We start from the raw sequence: 18,431 nt of genomic DNA on the forward strand, positions 1-18,431 counted from the left end.
AAAGTGATTATGGTTTTTTTTTTTTTTTTTTTTTTTTTTCGGTTTTTTTTTTTTTTTTTTTTTTTTTTTGAGACGGAGTATTGCTCTGCCACCAGGCTGAAGCCCAGTGGCATGATCTCGGCTCACTGCAACCTCTGCCTCCTGGGTTCAAGCGAATTCTCTTGCCTCAGCCTCCCAAGTAGCAGGGATTACAGGCGCCCGCCATCACACCCAGCTAATTTTTGTATTTTAGTAGAGACAGGGTTTCACCATCTCGGCCAGGCTGCTCTCGAACTCCAGACCTAGTGATCCATCCACCTCAGCCTCCCAAAGTGCTGGATTACAAGCATGGGCCACTGTTCTGGCCAATTTTCATATTTTGTATTTAAGACATAATTCTTGTTTAGCAAAGTTATCTTAATCTTAACAAATTCTCATATATACTATATACTTGCACTTCATTTTTACTTTTAGGTGCACTGTAAGTTCCTGAATCACATATTCAAAAATAGCACATATTTTTTAAACTCAGTGATGTATATTCTGTTTTATCTTTGAAAACTGGTAATTCACTTACAACATATTTTTAAATCACTGTCAAAATAGCCTACCTAAATGTCCTGATTTCAATTACGACAAAATTTAATACACCCTTTATCCAACTCAGAAACTTTTAAACAACAAAATATGTTCATTATCGGAGATCAGCTATAATCGGTACCATGTGCATTCAAAAAAATACACTTTTCTTTTTTTTCTTTTTGAGACGGGAGTCTTGCTCTCTCACCCAGGCTGGAGTGCAGTGGCCTGATCTCGGCTCACTGCAACCTCTGCCTCCTGGGTTCAAATGATTCTCCTGCCTCAGCCTCCTGAATAGCTGGGATTACAGGCGCACACCACCATACCCACCTACTTTTTGTATTTTTATTAGAGACAGGGTTTCACTATGTTGGCCAGACTGGTTTCGAACTCCTGTCCTCACATGATCCGCCTGCCTCGGCCTCCCAAAGTGCTGGGATTACAGGCATGAGCCACCGTACCCGGCCAAAAATACGTTTTTCTAAATAAATGATTACTCTTTCTATTCTAAGACAAAAGAAGTGAAATAATTGTGGTACTAAGAGTGTTACTATATGCAGTGCTACAAAATCAAGTGACCTTTTGGTGTACTGTGATTACTCTTACCTTGTGTTTTTTTCCAGCTTCTCTCTCACTATTTTGTCTATCTTTTTTATCAGGAAAAAGGAATTCCTCATCTCCTTCAACAAATGCATATGGATCAATTTTAGGTTCTTGTTCTGCATCAGATGCTATTGCTGAAAGATACTGGTTTTTAATTTGATATTGCTGTACTAATTCATCAGAAATTTTTAAAGGTTTCTTACATTGCACCATTAACCTGCATAAAAAAATTAAAAAAAATTAATTATCCACATAAGCATTAAAAATTTCCAAATGACATAAGTATCATAAGGTTTTTAGAACTACTTAAAGATTATCTAACCTGCAATCCCTTATTTCACAAATGAGGAGGCATGAAAATATTAAATAATTTGTTGAAGTCTAAATTCACCCATAGAGAAATGGGGTCAAAATCCAAGTTTCCTAACTATATGATCTTTCCACCAAAATACGTTGTCTTTAGGTAATTCACGGTTCTCAAATCCTCAAGCACATTATTTTGTCCAAATCCATTCCCTGAAAGGGGCTCTTAAATCTAAACTGCTCCACGACAGTAACTCAAAGTGGGGGCTTTATAAAAGTGAGGTAAGATACTTTTAAACAATGTATACAAAGAAAGTGATTATGGTTTTTTTTTTTTTTTTTTTTAACTGCCATGAGTAGATACTTTAAGTTTTAAATTTTTGAAGGACTGATTTGTGTTTCATGAAAATAGCATTATTACTATTAATTGTGGCAAGATGTTTCACAATGGAAAGTGAAGTTTCAGTGCAAGTGTCTGGGTTCTTTTCTAATCACATTGGCACATGAATTTTTAAGCTATTAGTCTTCTGCTTCAACACAGCAACTGAGAAACTGCTTCTCTTTATTCTCCTAAAATAACCAATAAAATGACAGCAGATGACAGAGTAAAAGAGAAGACAACAATGAAGTTGGAAAGATTAGCTAGTGGAAACTGACAGACCACAGAAAGCTAAAATCTAAGGATAAAAGAGGGACACCACAACAAGAATCAAGCTGATCTATACCAAAGAACCTTGGAAAGTATCAGGACTTTTTTCTCTCTGAAGACCCGACTGCTCGGTGAGTGTGAACACAGAATCATTAGCTTCTGGTTTGCATAAGACACGTTTAGACTCTCAAATTCCTATTCTCTTGGGTATACAAAGCTAAAGTTCTCAACCTGTCATAACAGCAGCTAGCAGCCAAGCTTGTAGTCAGATCATATCCAGAATCTTGCAATGACTACTTCACTCTGAGAAAAAAATCAAAGTCTTTATATCATCCTATGAAAACTTCCCATAATCTTGTTCTTCTCCTCTCCAACTTCATCTTTTACTATTCTAGTCCTCTCTTATACTGCTTCCAAGGCCTTCCTTTATGTTCCTCAATGGGTTCCAGATCCATTCCCGGCTATTTCTTTTATTGGGAACATTCTCCTTCCAAATATCTGCATAGCCAACTCATTTCCTTCAAGTCTTTGTTTAAATGTCACCTCTCTCTGAGACCATAACTACCTTATTTAAAATAGCAATATGCCCATGCCCATTTGCCTCAATAATAATCCCCCTTAACCTGCTCTATTTTCCTGCATAGCATTTATCTTTTAACATATTACATAATTTATTAAGTTCATAGTTGACTGTCACACTAGAACATAAAAGCTCCACAAAGACAGGGGGCTTACCTTTGTTCACTAATTTAGCACAGATGCCTAGAGTACCTGGTACATAATAGGTGTCAATACTTGCTAATGAATAAATGAAATCTAAAAATCACAGACTGAGATGTTTTTGCATTAGTACTACTAAAATACAGTATCTTGTACTCTGAAATTAATAATTTTTACACACTAGAAGGTACCAATGCCACTACTTATCTACTCTGAGTACTAAGACAAAAATTGTAAGATATGTAAGGTCTGGGAGCAATGAAGGTATCTGCACATTGCACATTCTTTGAGTGACAGGGAAATCACACCTTATTCATCTATTCACTAATGCCTAGCACTAGCAGCACATGATCGCTTACAAACTCAGGGCAAAGCAGGCCATCAAAACAAAAACTAATTTCTAAACATGCTATCAAATGCTCAAATATATATCATTATTATTCCAAATATGCCCCAGATTTATCCCAAAAACTAAAATCCCAAGTATACAAAAACTTTCTTCTGTGGGAACATAATGTTAGCACACTGTCATTGGGGATATGTTTTATAATTAATCACCAGAATAGTTCTGTTGTATAAACAGATGAGTATCAAGTGTAGTTTTTTACCTCACCACATTAGACTCTAAATAACTGTTAGCTGAACTGTCTACCAAATTTCACTAATGCAAATCTTTTCAAAATAGTAATTCTAGCTACTTTGATACGTACTTTTCTTATTTAACACTTAAAATAATATGTTAAGATAAGAAGCAAAGGGTATTATCCCTTACTTTGATGTGGAAATTATGTAAAATCAAGGGCTTTGCCAAGGTCACAGAGTGGCAAAGTCAGAAACGAAAAGATTTTAAGTATTCATATTCAAATAATTATTCTTAGGGAAGAAAGTATAAGAAATCTCCCTTCCCCCAGCCTGAAAGACACTACTGCTCTTTGTAGAGACAAATAAAACAACTCTGTGTTTCATATTAAGTTGTCGTCTGGCAGAAGTATAAAAACCTTCACACTGTTTACATAAGTAGTTGCTAGACTACTGTGCAGTAACATTATTAAAAAAACCAATTCTACTGCACAGGGCTCTATTAAAATAAAAATGAGTAAACCAAATGCATTACCTAAATATGACTTTTTGTTATTTTATTGAATCATTCTCACAGACATTAGGATGTGCAAAGAATTTAAATGTAGTCAATTTCAAGAGGATCAAGACACAATAAATTTTAAAATATAAATCATTTACATTATACATTCTATATTTAAAGCTGATAAAAAATAGAATTAAAAATTGTTACTTTTAAGAGATGCCAGATAAAAAACTCTTAATTACCATACTGTCAACATCAATTATATAGTACACATACACTTTTAGAATACGAATAACCTCTCCTTTCCTCAAACGAACTTTCACATACAGCCAAATAATTAACTACAGACACAGTTTCAATTAGACATAAAGCTAAATACAGACAAACTGCAAAAAGATCAGGTACAGCCATGAACAGCAAGTGCTGCGAGGCCCAAAGCAAATTTAAATTATATTATTCATTAATTAATCTCCTTCCTTTTACTATGACAATAACATACTATCCTGAAATGTACTCATATATAATTTAACATCGCTTATGGTAGCATATGCTGTTATACCTTTATTCAATAAAAATTCTTCCAGATGAGGTATGACAGTTTTTAAGGATTGACAATTATAGAAGCAGATAAGCTATAGACGGGAAGTTAAGAAACAAATGAATGCAATAACGTCAAAATCTCCCCACCGCTTTTTTTCTTTTTTTTTTTTTGTTTTGAGACAAGGTCTTCTTGCTCTGTCACCCAGGCTGGAGTGCAGTGGCGCGGTCTCAGCTCACTGCAACCTCCACCTCCGGAGCTCAAAGTATCCTCCCTCTTCGGCCTCCTGAGTAGCTGGGACTACAGGCATGTACTACCACACTTGGCTAGTTTTTTATGTTTTGTAGAGACAGGATGTCACTATATTGCCCAGGCTGGTCTTGAACTCCTGGGCTCAAGTGATCCTCCCGTGTGAGCTACTGTGCCCAGCCTAAAATCTCCCACTTTTTAAATGGTACTTTTTTCTATTACCATCTCCTATATTCAGAATCAATCCTTAAACTGAGTCAAGGTCACTGTCAAAGGAAAGCTTTATTGCATTAAAATAAAACAGGAAATATAGAAGACTTACTTAAAAGATTTAGGGTACAGTAAAATCAAAACAGATTTATTTCATCACAGGCTTTCTTCTGTGAATCAAAGTCATTCAGAACTACCTTTTAGAGATCAAATAATGCATTCTATAACAATATACATACAAATCTGGTATATCACTAATACAACATTGGAGTTAATTCTATTGATGAACATCATGGTATATCCTGATATACTTTGGCCACAGAATAAAACATGTAAAGAACTATGCTCAAATACAGTTCTTTCTTTGCTCAGGGTTGAGACAGGTTTCCCTCTAAATCAGAATAACGGACTAAACCACCACAAATTCTTCTAAAACTAAGTGCTAAACCCATGAAAAAAGATACAATGTTTCTTGCCAGAAATTTTGCTGTCTTTAAAATTTATACGGTTCTTAGCCTCTATTCTGAAATACATACTATCATTAATTAATAGAGAAACAAAAAAGAATTAGAAACAAAAAAAGATATTTGTCACACGTATCTTATATATAGGTTATGCTGTGTTCCATTCCAACCTCTCCTTCCCCACAAGTAAATTCTAACAAATTAGAGGAATTTTACTTTTAAAAACATAGTCAATGAAAAGTTAAACATAAAACTTCTACACATGAAAGTCTAAGAAAAAGGGTACTTAGAAATGATAAATTCTATAACTCTATACTAGTTAGGTAGCAGTCACCACCTAAAACTGCTGATCAGAAAAATCAAGAGGGCTAGGTGCAGTGGCTCACATCTGCAATCCCAGTGCTTTGGGAGGCCAAGGTAGTAGCATCACCGGAGACCAGGAGTTCAAGACCAGCCTGGACAACATAGCGAGATCCTGTCTCTCAAAAAAAAAAAAATTAGCTGAGCGGTGTTGTCACATGCCTGTAGTCTCACCTTCTTGGGAGGCTAAGGAGGATGGATGGCTTGAGCCCAGGAGCTCAAGGCTGCAGTGAGCCGTGATCATGCCACTGCACCATAGCCTGGGTAACAGCGCAAGATCCTCTCTCTTATAAAAATAAAAAATAAAAATCAAGAGTACAAATTTCTTTCACTAACCCACTATTATGGAAGGACAGTGCCACCTATCAACAGCAATCAATGGAAACATTTATTTATACCAAACAGAAAATGCAGTTTCACTTAACATAAATAAAACAAAGCTTTGAATTTCTGCTACTGTAATTTTCTATGAAGTCACACACCTGTAAAGGTTCCACTATTACAAATCCACTAATTCTTTGTTTCTACTGATGCATTCTTGTCCTTTTGCATTGTATATCTACTCTGGGTTATTAACAGTCCCCTCTATTAAGTTTCAGACATTATCCCAACTGCCTGATGGAATCTCTCAGCAGGTACTTCAAACTGCATTCACATTTTTACAATGTACTCACATTACATGCACATAGCTAAAGTCATGTAGTACAAAAAGATGAAAAGCCTAAGTATCTCAATCTCTCTCCTTCAAGATAACAAGTACTATTTCTATCATCTAATTAAGGTGGAAAAAAACCTATGTATACGCCAGCATATATGTATGCACATATGTACTTTGTTCCTCATCTACATACAGAGCTTCCCATATCAGCCTACACAGATTTCCTTTAAGTGGATATGTCATTATTATTTAGCCAGGCCTTCATTATTTAGCAAGACCTTATTTTCATAAGGTATATCCATAGTTTCTGTTTTTTGTTTTTTTGTTTTTTGTTTTTTTTTTTTGAGACAGAGTCTTGCTCTGTTGCCCAGGCTGGAGTGCAGTGGCATGGTCTTGGCTCACTGTAACCTCTGGCTCCCAGGTTCAAGCAATTCTCCTGCCTCAGCCTCCTGAGTAGCTGGGATTACAGCTGCCTACCACCATGCCCAGCTAATTTTTTGTATTTTTAGTAGAGACAGGGTTTCACCATGTTGGCCAGGCTGGTCTGAAACTCCTGACCTCATGATCCACCCACCTTGGCCTCCCAAACTGCTGGGATTACAGGTGTGAGCCACCACGCCCAGCCTAGGTATATCAATAGTCATTCCAAGGTACTTCTATTTAGAAATGCTACTTTAAAAAAAAAAAAAAAAAATCAGAAAAATTACGTTTGGTAAGATTTAGCCTAAAGTAGGTAAAAACAATGGTAGAGACACCTTTAAACCTATTCTTTATCTTTCCACCTCATGAACTAAATATGCTTGGCCTTAAACTCTCCTGTTATTCCCCTACTTTACTATTCAACTGGCTGCAAAGTTCTTCAAAATATATTCCATAGCATCTATAACACTCATACATCCCTGCTACTTCTAATTTCCTAGTGTCCGCCTCACATCACTTTCTCTATGAGTTGCTCAAATATGTCCAAATTGATCTCCTTTCATACAAACGTACCTTTTCATTTCAAGCAACCTTTCAATAACATTACTTGGTGAGTTTTTCCAAAATCCTTATTTTCCAAAACTTATTTTATCTCACTCAATACTTGAAATAGCTCCCCTATCATCTCAAGGATAATACATAAACTTATGAATACTATTCTGCTATTCCATTCCATAGTCCTATGCTTTTCAGGTCTCATTTCTCATCATGACACACCAAACTACTAAGGAACACCCCTATAATCTAACCATACCAAACTACATCAAGCTTCTGCATCTTCATAAATGGAATTATTCCCCACTCTGTGTCTGTACTATATTTTAGTTATAGCTCTATCAGATAATATGTTATTTTCCAATAGACTAGAATTTCATTTACGGTCAAGAGCTAAATTTATTTTATACACCAACAGTGCCCCCACAGCATACTGCATAAGAGAAACTTCAGTTTTATTCAAACCGATGAAGAAATACCTTTTAAGAATATGAATTTAAAAAGAAAGATAATATTCCTGAGATACAAAATGCAGAGGACTTGCAACAGCCCTCTAATTAACTTCATTAAAATTAACTACTAAACATTTAAATGCACTTTCAAAACTCAAAGAATGGAAAAATAATAATGGATATTTACAATGACTAGGTGACAGAAATTCACCAATTTACTAATATAAACAAATGAGGCTTCTGAATGGATTACTCTATGACTAAAAAGGTGTTTGATCATATTACATCTTTAAAATTATAAGTGCTTCCAGAAAGAATTTAAGAAGGTTGTTTAAATGCCATCAAAAGAGGGCCAGGTGCAGTGGCTCACTCCTGTAATCCCAGCACTTTGGGAGGCCGAGGCGGGTGTATCACCTGAAGTTGGGAGTTCGAGACTGGCGTGGCCAACATGGCGAAACCCGTCTCTACTAAAAATACAAAAATTAGCCAGGTGTGGCGGCGCATGCCTGTGATCCCAGCTACTCAGGAGGCCAAGGCAGAAGAATCACTTGAACCTGGGAGGTGGAGGTTGCAGTGAGCCAAGGGCAACAAGAGCGAAACTCCATCTCAAAAAACAAAACAAAACAAACAAACAAAAAAAGCCTTCAAAAGAGAGTAACAATAATTCATTGAATTTATTTTAATGACAGGGAACATATCTAACTATGTCAATTGGCTGTACCACTTTCTACAAGGAGACGACTATTATTTTGATCCTTATGACATCACATCTCAAGCAATATTAACAGTAGGTAATAAATTATCCAGTTATTCCAACAAAATCCTTTTCACTATGGGGAAAAAAAAGCATTTTTGTTTCAGCATAATAAAAGACCATGTCTGCCGGGCGCGGTGGCTCACACCTGTAATCCCAGCACTTTGGGAGGCCGAGGCCGGCGGATCACGAGGTCAGGAGATCAAGACCATCCTGGCTAACACAGTGAAACCCCGTTTCTACTAAAAATACAAAAAATTAGCCAGGCGTGGTGGTGAGCGCCTGTGGTCCCAGCTACTCGGGAGGCTGAGGCAGGAGAATGGTGTGAACTCAGGAGGCGGAGCTTGCAGTGAGCAGAGATTGTGCCACTGCACTCCAGCCTGGGTGACAGTGAGACTCCGTTTAAAAAAAAAAAAAAAAAAAAAAAAGACCATGTCAAGTATCTGACCCTAGTATGGAGTGACTAAAGTAGCATGGGGAATCTCCCCGATGAAGTCAATCAGTAAACATGCTGACCTTTCTAGTAACTATTATTTTAGAGTTCAAATTTCTGTTACAAGTTATTCATTATATTAAAGTACCTTAACACTTTTAACACTTCGAGCTGGATAATTTTTTGTTATGGGAGATTATCCTGTGCACTGTAAGATATTTAGCAGCATCTCTAATCTCTACTTACTAGGTGCCAGTAGCATACCCCAAGTTGATAATAAAAAATGTCTCTGGACATTGGCAAATGTTACCTGGGGATGGGGCTGGAAGGATATAAAATTGCCCCAGTTGGGAAATACTACACAGAATAATAATTCCAGGAAAAGGACAGAATCATCCACATGATTATTTTTAAAATCAAACTTTTAACGTACCAAGTATAGAACAATTACATTCCATAAATGCTTCTCAGTTAACATAGCAGCTAAACCTTTGATGGTTCACCTTTTGGATATTTACCATATCAACTAATCTGTTATCATACTACAAAAATAAAGCTTATATCTAGAAGTGAATTGTGGCCAGGCGCAGTGGTTCACACCTGTAATCCCAGCACTTTGTGAGGCTGAGGTACGTGGATCACCTGAGGTCAGGAGTTCGAGACCAGCCTGACCAACATGGTGAAACCTTGTCTCTACTAAATACAAAAAATTAGTCAGGTGTGGAGGTGCATGTCTGTAATCCCAGCTACTTGGGAGGGTGAGGCAAGAGAATTGCTTGAACTTAGGAGGCAGAGGTTGCAGTGAGCCAAGATTGTACCATTGCACTCCAGCCTGAGCAACAAGAGCAAAACTCCATCTCAAAAAAAAAAAAGAAAAAAAAAGTCACCTGTGACATGATACACATTTCAGTAACTAGTATAACCAAAACAATACTCACATAAGACATATCATTAAAATTAAAACCCTTTTATTCAATCTTTTTTTCCCTTATCTATAAGGCAGAAAAAAAGGGTGACAAGGAATAGGCAAAGCATATTATTTCCTTACCTTACATAATTACAATCCAGTACCACTCTATCCTGCATGCTACTTTTCTACACTATGCTTCCTCCTTCTCATTCTTATTCAGTGAGAAAAATGTCAAATAATTTTAGAACAGATTTTTTTTTTTTTTTGAGACGGAGTCTTGCTCTGTCGCCCAGGCTGGAGTGCAGTGGCCAGATCTCAGATCACTGCAAGCTCCGCCTCCCAGGTTTACGCCATTCTCCTGCCTCAGCCTCCCGAGTAGCTGGGACAATAGGCACTCGCCACCTCGCCCGGCTAGTTTTTTGTATTTTTTTTTTTCAGTAGAGACGGGGTTTCACCGTGTTAGCCAGGATGGTCTCGATCTCCTGACCTCGCGATCCGCCCATCTTGGCCTCCCAAAGTGCTGGGATTACAGGCTTGAGCCACCGCGCCCGGTCTACAACAGATTTTAAGGTTAAACTGTATTAACTTCTAAGAGACTTTCATTTTGCCCACAAAAACTCACTATTAAAGTTTTTAAAACCAAAAAAAATTCATACCACCACATTTTTACACACATTAAATAAGAAAATATAACCTGGAAATAAAACAAGTTTTAAAATAGTATTTTAGGGCCACACTGTCATTTCATTCACCCAAACATTTGCTGAATTTCTATTGTGTACCTACAATTGTTCTAAGAGGGTATGTGTGTTTGTGCTAGAAGAATACAGCAGTAAACAAGACAAGACTCCTTGCCCTCATAGAGCTTGCATTCTAATAGGGAAAAGACCATTAGCAAATATATAATATAATTTCAGATACATGCTAAGGAGAAATTAAAAGCAGTGCACAGGACAGGCAGTGATTTGGGAGAGAAAGACCATAGTTTAGATAAAACGGTCAGGAAAATCCTCCCTGAGAAGATAACTTTTGAGCAGCACTGAATGGTAAGAAGGGATAAGCAGTTCACCCTCTTTATAATCCAATTCTAAAAGGCCATGAGGAATAAGCTTGGCTTTTTGAATAATTTATCAAGGATGCTGGTGTAGCTAAATCAGGAGACAGGCAGGATACCAGTAGGTAACATGAGTGAAGAACGAGGTAGGCAAGAGACTGCATACAATCTTACAGATCAGGAGAAAGGGTATGGATTTTACTCTAAGTGTAAAGGGAAACTATGGGAGGAATTTAAGCAAATAAGTAAGGCAATATTTTACTTGCAATGATTACCCTCACTGCTGTGTAGAGAATACGTGTAGAATAGAAACAAGGAGACTAGTAATATCAGGCAAGAGCTGAGGCTGGCTTAGACTTACATTACATTTACCATGAGTAAGACTAAGATTTTTTTAAGGTTTGTTTCTAAGACATCATTTACTTTTTTTTTTTTTTTTTTTGAGACGGAGTCTCACTCTGTTGCCCAAGCTGGAGTGCAGTGGCACGATCTCTGCTCACTGCAACTTCTGCCTCCCGGTTTAAGGGGTTCTCCTACCTTAGCCTCCGAGTATCTGGGATTACAGGCACATGCCACCACACCCAGCTGATTTTTGTATTTTCAGTAAAGACAGGGTTTCACCATGTTGGCCAGGCTGATCTGGAACTCCTGACTTCAGGTGATCCACCCGCCTGGCCTCCCAAAGTGCTGGGATTACAGGTGTGACCTACCACACCCAGCTCTAAGACGACATTTACTTTCAAGAGACCTGACTATTAAGTAAGCTCACTGTCTTTCATAATCCCTAAGAGTATACTGCTCTCTCTCAATTTATAATCCAGATTAATTTTAATTAAAAATAAAATCATGGATGGGCACAGTGGCTTGTGTCTGTAATCCCAGCACTTTGGGAGGCTGACACAGACTGATCACTTGAGGTCAGGAGTTCAAGACCAGCCTGGCCAAAATGGTGAAACCTGATCTCTACTAAAAGTACAAAAATTATCTGGTCATGGTGGTGCACACCTGTAATTCCAGCTATTCTGGAGGTTGAGGCACAAGAATTGCGTGAACCTGGGAGGCGGAAGTTGCAGTGAGCCGAGACTGTGCCAATGCACTCCAGCCTGGGTGACACAGTAAGACTCTGTCTCAAAATAAATAAAATTAAATTAAAATACTTTTAGATTCAAAAGGCCAGATGAAGCACAGGAATTATGTGCTAAAATGACAATAAAAGCATTTTAATTTACTATTATTTTTAAAGAAACAGGGTCTCATTGCTGCCCAGGCTGGAATACAGTGGCTATTCATAGGTGCAATCCCACCACTATCAGCATAGGAGTTTTGACCTGCTCCATTTCCGTCCCACACTGGTTCACCCATCCTCAGGCAACCTGGAGGTCACCATACTGATGCTGAACTTGATGCAGACACTCAATCGGCCCAGTGCACAGCAGCCCGGAACTCCTGGGATCAAGCAATCCTCCTCACACAACCATAGCACTCGGCTAGGTATTTTAAAAGAGAATAAATCTCTAACAGTAGGAAAAATGAGAGAGAGGCTATAAATAGACCAGATGTTTCACTAAGTCTCACAGGGAAGCTCAAATAAGATAAAATACAGCAGAAAATGTTCACAACCTAGAATATGCAAAAGAAGGGATTATAGGCCAACTACATAAACAACAGGAGAGTCTAATTGCCTGGGAAAGTCAGAAAAAATCTGGACTTAAATTTCTAGACAGATATGAGAAAAAGGGTTACTTTGGTCACACTGCCTATGGGGTTAGCCCGGCTCTGCAAGGAGGAGTAAAAAAAAAAAGAGGAGGAGGGAAAAAGAAAAAGGAGAAGGGGACAGGAACCAGAAGAAAAACACAAATGAGAAAAAGAGTTGAAAATGGGGCAACAAGAAAAGCTCCTTTTTAAGGAAAATGAATAAACTACCTGTGAAAATAAGTATAACATCCTCTTCATTCTGGAATTCTAGGAATGGTTGCCTTCCCTTCCAAAAATTCCCTATCCAATTATCAGAAAGCGAATTATCTGACACCTACACATATTACATACTAAAGTATTTATTGAAAGAGCAAGGCCCACCAGTCAACAAGCTCTACCTATATATAACATTTCCAATCACCCTATCTATTCTCTGATATTAAAATATATAAAGACAGGCCAGGTGTGGTGGCTCATGCCTGTAATCCCAGCACTTTGGGAGGCTGAGGCCAGTGGATCACTTGAGGTCAGGAATTCGAGACCAGCCCGGCCAACATGGTGAAACCCCGTCTCTATTAAAAATACAAAAATGAGCCAGGCATGGTGGCATGCACTTCTAGTCCCAGCTACTTGGGAGGCTGAGGTAGGAGAATTGCTTGAACCTGGGAGGTGGAGGTTGCAGTGAGCTCAGATCACACCACTGCACTCCAGCCTAGGAGACAGAATGAGACTCCATCTCAAAAAAACAAAAATGAAATAATAATAACTATCAGGTTGAGCGCAGGGGCTCACGCCTGTAATTCCAGCACCTTGGGAGGCTGAGGCCAGTGGATCACTTGAGGTCAGGAGTTCGAGACCAGCCTGGCCAACATGGTGAAATCCTGTCTCTATTAAAAATACAAAACTTAGCCAGGCATGGTGGCACGCACTTGTAGTCCCAGCTTGGGAGACTGAGGCAGGAGAATTGCTTGAACCCAGGAGGTGGAGGTTGCAGTGAGCTCAGATCACACCATTTTACTCCAGCCTGGGAGACAGAATGAGGCTCCATCTCAAAAAAATAAAAATGAAATAATAACATTTAGGTCAGGTGCAGTGGCTCACGCCTGTAATCCCAGCACTTTGGGAGGTAGAGGCAGGTGGATCACAAGGTCAGGAGATCAAGACCATCCTGGCTAACAAGGTGAAGCCCCATCTCTACTAAAAATACAAAAAATCAGCCGGGCGTGGTGGCACGTGCCTATAGTCCCAGCTCCTCAGGAGGCTGAGGCAGGAGGGTCGCTTGGACCTGGAGGGCGGAGGTTTCAGTGAGTCGAGATAGCGCCACTGCACTCCAGCGTGGGTGACAGAACAAGACTCCATCTCAAAAACAAAAACACAAAAAACAATCAGAAGTATGACAAGAAGAATCTGAGTAAAGAACAAGACCAAAATAAAGTAATTCTAGAGAAAAACAAAATCACAGAACATCAAACAAAGGAATGTCATTAAAAAAAAATCAGTTGAGAATGTTTTTAAAACATGAGAAACAAAAATTCAGAATTCAAGAAAGTTGAGAATCCCCTGAGAAAACAGAGCACCATCTAAAACATGGAAGTTTTAAAAATAATTTTTAAGGAGATCGTATTATCTAAGAAATAGAGAATTTCCAAATTGCAGAACAAAAGCCTTCAAAATGAGTTAGCCCTTGGTCGGCACAGTGGCTCACGCTTGTAACCCCAGCAATTTGGGAGGCTGAGGCAGGAAAATGCATGAACCCGGGAGGCAGAGCTTGCAATGAGCGCAGATCATGAAACTGCACTCCAGCCTGGATGAAAGAGGGAGACTCTGTCTCAAAAAAAAAAAAAAAAAAAGAGCCCTTCAAGTGCCCATCACAAGGACTGGAAAAAAGATCATTATACCTACTACACATATTCTTGTGAAATTTCTAAAGCTAAGAGAAGACCTTAAAAGCCTCACAGAAGTAAGAGATCACATGTTTTTTTAAATAAGCAAGAATGAAACTCATTATTACACATTTCATCCGAAGTTTGAGATGCTAGAAGACAGTAAAGCAATGCCTATGAGTTCAAGGGGGAAATTATTTTCAATTATGAAACCAACATGTAATCAAATTATCAATCCAAGCATGAGGGCAAAATATCAGATCATTTTCAGAAATACAAGGATGCCAAATTTATCTCCCACTCTTCCCTTTCACCCCCTCCCCCCAAGGAAGCTAGATATTCACCAAGAAAATAAGGGCGAAACCAAAAAGAAGCCACTAGTTATAAAAAAAATTGTGGTATTAACTTGAGTCTAATCAAAATGAAATCCTAGAGAGCTGAAAACAAGTCTAGAAAGCAATTGGTTCACATTATAACAGAAATAAGAAAGTATTAAACTCCATATAATAGTTATATTATCTGGAGTAATCTGATGTTGAGGAAAAAAGCTACATTAAAAAATAAACATAAATCAATAATGAAAATGTGACATTTTAAGCAAATAAAGTCTAAGACATTATTTAACCTATTAGTAGCATTTAAGCAATAAGAAAGTAATTCACTGAAAAAAAAAGGTAATTCACTGACAATGATCTGATAAAGGAGGAACTGTAATCTTTGTACATTCCTTGGCCTTGCACTAATAAATAGGTAGACAGTTCTATTGAGCATAATCGTATTTTATTGATTTTCATCTTTTAGAAAAATTTGTATATAAAAGAATTATTATTAGACAGACTATAAATGTATTTATAACAACACAGAAAGTCAAGGGATACCTGGAAAAAAGCCTTCTTCTGCCCAAAGTACAACATTAATACAGTGAACAAAGAAGGCAAACCACCGATGGAGGAAGATACCTACAGCACATAAAACTAATGCAGGATTAATACCCAGAACATGCAAAGAATACATCAGAAAAAAAAGAAAAGAAAAATGGACTAAAAAATACAACGAATAGGCAAGTCAGAGAAGAGGAAACCTAAAAAGCCCCAAAACATTTTAAATGATGCTCAATCTCACTAGAAATCTGGAAGACACGTATTTAGACAATGAGATGACATTTTGCGTGCTGTAGATTAGTGAAATTAAATCTCATAATACCAACTATAGAGGAAAACATAGTGTAACAGCCATTCCCATATACTGATGTTTCATGAGGGTTTAAACCATATACCAGTAGCGGAACAGCAACTGGGCAACAACCCTTAACGCTGAAAATGGACATAGCCATGTTGAAAAAGGCTTTTAGATATATTTCCTAAAGAAATTCTTATACAAGTACACAAGGAAATGTGTACCAAACAAAATGGAAAATGTTAGGGTGAAAAACTGAAAATAACCAACATATCTATCTTTAAGAGTTTAGATATCTACCATATGTTCATAAGGAAATACCATAAAGCAACTAAAATAACTAGAGCTACATGTATAAAAACATGTACTGAAATAATAAGTACCAATTCAGGCTGGGTGCAGTGGCTCATGCCTGTAATCCCAACACTTCAGGAGGCTGAGGTAGGTGGATCACTTGAGGTCAGGAGCTCGAGACCAGCCTAGCCAACATGGTGAAACCCCATCTCTACTAAAAATACAAAAATTAGCTGGGTGTGGTGGCGCACACCTATAATCCCAGCTACTTGGGAGGTTGAGGCAGAAGATCGCTTGAACCTGGAGGTGAAGTTTCAGTGAGCCTAGATCATGTCTCTACACTCTAGCCTGGGTGACAGAGACTCTGCCTCGAGGGGGGGGGGAAAAAAAAGTACTCGAATTCAGGACAGTGGAAGGAAGACTGGAAGAAGAAAAACAGTACGTAGGAATTCTAACTGTATGTAAAATTCTTAAAGTGGCTGATGTACAAGTGTACAAGTGTTTACATATTATTTTCTCCACTTTTTGTGGCTAAAGTTATTTCATAATAAAGAAGTTCCCTGAGGAAAAAACACAGTAAAGGAATAATGCAAAGTTAATACTCAATGAATTTATTCTTGTAAATCCTACCTTGAATCCAATACTGAGTCCTAGTATTAAGAACTTGCATCACTTCCACCCTTAAATTATAATGGTGACTATTAAAAAAAATACATACTCTGTAACTGATGTTACACTTTCCTGTCCAAAAGGTCCAACTGGATCATCCTTGAATTTATCACTTGGAAGTTGAGGTGGTAAAAACTCTACATCTTTTTTCTTTGGGACCTTGTAATACTTCCAGGCTATATTGGCTTCATCTTCTTCCAAGTTTACTGCTGTACCAACATATACTGTAGGTTCTACAGCTTCCTGATATTGAGGTGGGAAAGACTGGGACAAACTGTCTATCCTATCTTCCATTGGTTTAGAAGGAACCAAGGGATCTGGTGTTGGCATTTGATAAAAATGTTGACTCTGAGGAGTTGAAGGTGTTTTAGTCCCTCCTTCATCAACCACATCACAAGGGTGAGGACTAAGTGGGGGTGGTTGAGGTGAATTTGCCATTTCGGTGCCATGCATCTGAGGAGTTTTTGCTACATCATTAGTTCGGATATTTGAAAATCTCACTTGACTGTCTGGAGCAGAGATCACAAGTCTTTGGCTGGCTGAATCTGTGTCCATGCCAACATCATCACTAACAGACACACGATGGTGAAAAGGGGTCAAGGGGCGTTTCTGTGGCTTTTCACTCTTTTCTTGCTTCTCATTGGTCTTGTGCTTAGGAAGTATTTGTTGTTGCTGACCTAAAGATGGTGCCTGTCCTTGTTGTCCAGCATTTCTTGACTTGAGATTTTTGTGCCTGAAAAGTTAAAATAAAGGTTTCATATTTACAGTATCACTATTATGGCAAAGTATAATACCAGTTAACAGTATTAGACACTTCAGTTATCATTTGTTTTTCACACATAATCCTAAAAGTAATCTGAATTTAAAAGAGGAAAAAATACTTTGCTCGTGACCTAAATAAAATACAAGAGTATGCAAAAAGATTCATAAAAACCAATTCTCTCATGCTCATTTAATAGTCATGTGATCGGATAGCCAAAGATTATGTCTTATATGATTTAAATATTTTAGTATCTAATTTAAATACAGAAGTAAGATTCCAGTTAAGGTTAAAAGGTATAACAAGGCTTGAAATTTACTCATTTCTAAATGTACCAGATATTTCCTGTTAGTAATTATTATAAATTAATGGCTTGGCTAAGCGTAGTCATCACCTACAATCCTACAGCAACTGGCTAGAAAGTGTATTCTACTCTACTGAACAGAAGTTACATCAGTCTGGAAAGTGCTAGAATTGACTGACTGATGGGCCTCACACAATATCTACCTTATCCAAATACTTAGCACTAAAAAAAAAAGAATAAGCTGACTAGAAAAGGGAAATAAAAATGCCTAAAATAATTTCTTCCTCATAATTTAAAGCAATTCTAAAATGAAGAACTTAAATGATATACCTAAACATCAAATAATTTTGCTAAGTTTAAGATTTCTAGGCTGGGTACGGTGGCTGACGCCTGTAATCCCAGCACTTTGGGAGGCTGAGGTGGGTGGATCACCTGAGGTCAGGAGTTTGAGACCAGCTTGGCCAACATGGTAAAATCTGGTCTCTACTAAAAATAAAAAATTAGCCAGGTGTGGTGGCACGCGCCTGTAGTCCCAGCTAATTGGGAGGTTGAGGCAGGAGAACAGCTTGAACCCAGGAGGCGGAGGTTGCAGTGAGCTGAGATTGTGCCACTGCATGCCACTGCACACCAGCCTGGGGGACAGAGCAAGACTCCATCTCAAAAAAAAAAAAAAAAA

General features: G+C 38.0%; 1 protein-coding gene across 1 annotated transcript in view; it reads right to left on the reverse strand.

Moving 5' to 3' along the window:
- Positions 1–18,431, reverse strand: part of MED13 (mediator complex subunit 13) — a 150,389-nt gene that overhangs the window by 62,653 nt on the left and 69,305 nt on the right. The window contains exons 9-10 of the mRNA XM_011979163.1: positions 16,741–17,424; positions 1,165–1,378 (exon numbers count right to left, since the gene is read on the reverse strand). Coding sequence (XP_011834553.1) covers positions 1,165–1,378; positions 16,741–17,424 — 898 coding nt within the window. The remainder of the gene's footprint in view (positions 1–1,164; positions 1,379–16,740; positions 17,425–18,431) is intronic.

Source organism: Mandrillus leucophaeus, unplaced genomic scaffold (assembly GCF_000951045.1).
Source record: "Mandrillus leucophaeus isolate KB7577 unplaced genomic scaffold, Mleu.le_1.0 Scaffold20, whole genome shotgun sequence".
NCBI classification, from domain to species: Eukaryota; Metazoa; Chordata; class Mammalia; order Primates; family Cercopithecidae; genus Mandrillus; species Mandrillus leucophaeus.